This window comes from Pteropus alecto, unplaced genomic scaffold, assembly GCF_000325575.1.
Source record: "Pteropus alecto unplaced genomic scaffold, ASM32557v1 scaffold134, whole genome shotgun sequence".
Taxonomy (NCBI): domain Eukaryota; kingdom Metazoa; phylum Chordata; class Mammalia; order Chiroptera; family Pteropodidae; genus Pteropus; species Pteropus alecto.
This window is the reverse complement of record NW_006436283.1, coordinates 11978836-11982923: the sequence shown is the minus strand read 5'-3', so window position 1 is coordinate 11982923 and position 4088 is coordinate 11978836. Positions and strand designations below refer to the sequence as shown.

At 36.9% G+C, this 4088-nt stretch overlaps 1 protein-coding gene across 2 annotated transcripts in view; it reads right to left on the bottom strand.

Moving 5' to 3' along the window:
- POLG2 (DNA polymerase gamma 2, accessory subunit) overlaps window positions 1–4088 on the bottom strand; it is a 12965-nt gene that overhangs the window by 4871 nt on the left and 4006 nt on the right. For both annotated transcript variants that reach the window (XM_015589783.2, XM_006912300.3), the window contains exons 4-6: window positions 3388–3561; window positions 2389–2529; window positions 608–688 (exon numbers count right to left, since the gene is read on the bottom strand). In XM_015589783.2, coding sequence (XP_015445269.1) covers window positions 608–688; window positions 2389–2529; window positions 3388–3561 — 396 coding nt within the window. The remainder of the gene's footprint in view (window positions 1–607; window positions 689–2388; window positions 2530–3387; window positions 3562–4088) is intronic.

Below are 4088 nucleotides of genomic sequence, written 5' to 3'. Positions count from 1 at the left end.
AGTGGAAACTGAACTATTATCTTCTTTCCTAAGCTGACTATCCCCACGTTCCCAGACCTCCTCTTCCCACGGGAGCACCAGCAGAAAGCTTGGGCAAATCTTTCTAGTGTCTTCACTCAGGTCCCGGATGGGTCTGAGTCATCCAGACAGAAATGATGACTGCTGAATGGGTCTCTGGAAAGAAACTAAAACCACCCTCCTGGCTTTTCACAAGTGTATTTAGACCAGAGAGATTAGAAAAATCAAATAAGATTATAAATCTGTGTTTATGCCATCAAAAATGTTAAGTTAAAAAAGGAAGGGGTTAATAAATAATTCACTAGACACCTGTACAAATATTTTGATTACCAAAACCATGCATACTCATTTTAAAAATGCAACTATGGGCACGATGATAAGTGCAAAATCCACTGAATTATATTCATTTTCTTTAATATACAATACTTCGAATTATCTATAATTAACTATGGTATTTATCCACGGTTCATTATTTAGTTACAATTTTTAAAAAAGCAAATGAATCAACATAAAAATTTAAATGGCAAGCTACTCATTTACTTGCAATAATGGTTATAATTAAAATGACATTAAAATTCATTTAACCCACCTGTCTTAGTTCCACTGTTGGGCCTCTTCCCACATCCAAAGCAACCTTAATAGGAGCTAAACAAGGGTGCAGTTTAAGTACCTACAGCAATTGAAAGAGAAGCAGGGCAGGGAGGACAACACAGCTTATTTAAATATAACACAAGCACTAACAAACATGAAGCATCTTAAATAGCTAAAATTTCCTATGTGAAAATGGAAGCTAGCTGAAGTCATTAAAAAAATCATGTAATGGTATATTCAGCTGTCTATATCCAGTTGTGCATGGGTTTCTCCACTTCAACAGATGCTCTGTGCACCTGATGCCCTCCCATTTTCTGACAACTCCATTTTCCCTTAAAATGCCCCTTCCTGTGATCACTGCCTTCCCTACCCTGCTGGGATCATGTAGCTTATCATCTGGACACTCTCTTACCAAAACCCACAACTTTTCTCATTCATTCACCCATTCAACAAGCATTTGAACAGCCACTTGATGCCAGAAACAGTTCTAGGTGCTGGGGACAAAAATCACTGTCATTCATGATGGGAAGAAACAGATAATACACAAAATAAGTAAATAATATATCTGAAGGTGGTAAATGCTATAAAAAAAAGGAGAGGAGAAATGCTGGCAAAAAAGGTTGGGGGAGGGTTGTTTGCAATTTTAAATAAGTGGCAAGAGAAAGTTTCTTCTCTGAGGTGACATTTGAGCAAAGACTAGAAAGGAGGTTGAGGAACAAGACACGGGGATATGGGAGGAAGGCATTCCAGGCAAACGGGAGAACAATGACAAGGCTCTAAGCTAGGAGCATGCCTGGCATGGTTGCTACACATATGCTATAAATCCCAGGCCCCAGAACAGTTTTATAATGACTTTCTATATGGCCATATCATACTAAATGAGTACTGCATAATACATCACTTAACTATGCAGAGTGATGCTACAAACTTATGATTTCCAATTCCAGTTGAATCCTTGACATGTTAAAACTTTTGATTTGGGGCAGCTCCCTTTCACATTCTAGGGGAATATGACTATTTTAAACTCTTGCCACTTAAACTCCTACTCCTCCACAGTTTAAGCTAATAGTCTTGCCTCCTAATTCCCTAAGAAAATATAGGGTATGAGTAAAACTTCCCCTATTTATATCTATACAATTGTTTCTTTCCTCCCTGCTGTTCTGAATAACTCTTTTTAAGACAAGTCCCTCTACTCTTATACTCTTGATGCTGTTTGAGCCCTCCTGTTTCTTCCAAAATCTTACTCCATTAGTCATCTCTTTTCTCTTGTACAGATTCAACCCCTTCTCTTTCTTGATTTTGAGTGCTGCCCTCCCCTGTGCCCCCCTCCCCCAAAAAGAACTGTTTATCCTAAAATAAGCCTTTCTCTTGACTAGGCCCATATCTAGTTCCTGTGATCCACTAATCAGCCACTGGGGTCAGATCAGAAGCAAAGAGGTCAATATGGCAAGTCTTGCTGGTCTATCTTATTTATTCCTGCTTAACACTCAGCTTCTGATGCAAATGGAGGCTATCAATGGAAAGGCTCAGATACTAGGAATCAGAGACAGCTGCCAAGCTCCCCTGGATCCAACAGAAATGCCTTTGGGACAACCCAAAAGGGATGTCTTGTTCTATTCTGTGGGAACCTGATTATTATCTCTGTGGCCAGATTCTAAAAGAACTGAAAGATACTTAAATTACTTGCACTAAAATAAATTTATTATTCAGAGTTTAGGTTAGTTCTAAGGGGGGGACATTTTTAGTTTCCCAAGTCTACCTCTGAAATATCAAAAGCACCTTTCTATGAAGATTTTTCTTTCTTGTAAAGGAGTTCTCTGTTAGCTGAAAAGAATCGTAGAGGTAAGCCAGCATGCCTCGGTCTAGATCTCCATTTATAGATAAAACAGAAGGAACCACATTTTTTCGTCCATCTCGGCCCTCCACAGAAAAATAGAACAAAAATAAAATATTTTTAGCAGATCTCTTAAAATTAAATATCTTTGACTTATAGAATCAAAATACAAATTGATCAATAAATCTAGATGGAATGATAAAATTAATTTTAAAAATACCACCATTTGGCAATGCTCATGGTAATAACTGATTTGGGCAAGAATCATCAATCGATACTGTAACCGGTAGGTCAAAATTTGGTGAAAAACAAGTTAGATACACAGTTTTAAAGTATCCGCTTACAAAAGACATTAATTACTCATTAAAGACTTATTAATTAATAAAATACTTATCAATTTTACATTGGAGAAACTGGTAGCACCATCCTAACCAAGTGATAAAAGTTAACATCACCAGTAAACTTTATAACATGTGCCTCCTGACACAATGCATCGAGAAGAGGGCAGCATCATTTCTGTGGCTGAGGAAACATGAAACGTTTCTTTCTACATTCTACAAAGTAACTGGCCTTTACTCTTCAAAAATATCAAGGTCACGAAAGACAAGGAAAAATAAAAGGAACTGTTCATTTGAAAGAGACTAAAGATACATAACAATTAGGTGAAATATGCGGTCCTAGATTGGATCCCGGACTTATAAAGGGCATATTGGAATAATCTGTTATATCTAGAGAGTTCTATAGATTGGATGGTAATAGTGGATTACTATTACTTTCCTGATTTTGCTGGCTACATTGTGGTAAGAGTCCTTGCACTTGAAAAATACACACTGAAGTATCAAGAGGTCATGGTGCACCATGTCTGCCGCTTATTTTCAAATGGTTCAGAAATGATCACAGAGAATCTGTGTAAAGGATACATAGGCGCTCAAGGTAAAACATACATGTAATTGAGACACACTTCCAGGATACATGTGTAAAAGTTCATGATCTCCTAGATTCCACAGGGTTTCTATTGGCTCTTTTCCCCAGGGAAAATTGTAGAAAAGTTTGTTTCCTTTTCGTCCTTCTTCATCTTGACAATCACTGCTGCTGAAGTTCGATGGACTCACAGCAAACTGGAAAAGAAAGTTTAAGTCTGTCTTATTAACTTGTAAATGTTAAAAAGTAAAGTTGCCTGAGACTTTTTATGCAGCAACTGAATGAAAATGGTCAAGTCCCAAATAAAAATTGTGGAGTTTAATTAAATATGACTGACTATATTGCTAAAAATACTGTTGGTTAGTCTGAAAAAAACTAGAGAAAAACTGTCAATTAATTAGAAGGAAGGTAACCAAGAACTAAGTAGGATAAAGAAGAAAGAATCACATACTCATCATTCTTATCCTTCTGTGAAGAGCTTGATTATTTGTGATTATTCCACTTTGTGTGTCTAGGTGGGTGCTTGGGGGTTTTATGAGTTGGAGAAAGATAAGACAATGGCAAGACAAAATGTTTACTTCAATTCTTTTCTCTTCAGCAAATACTAAAACCTGATAACATATTACAGAACTATTTTGACTAATATGAAGAGTTCATGAAAGTAGGAGAAAAAGTCAAAGCTGTTAAGAGTGGGCAAGGGTCAAGCTCTATACTAGCCAGGAAT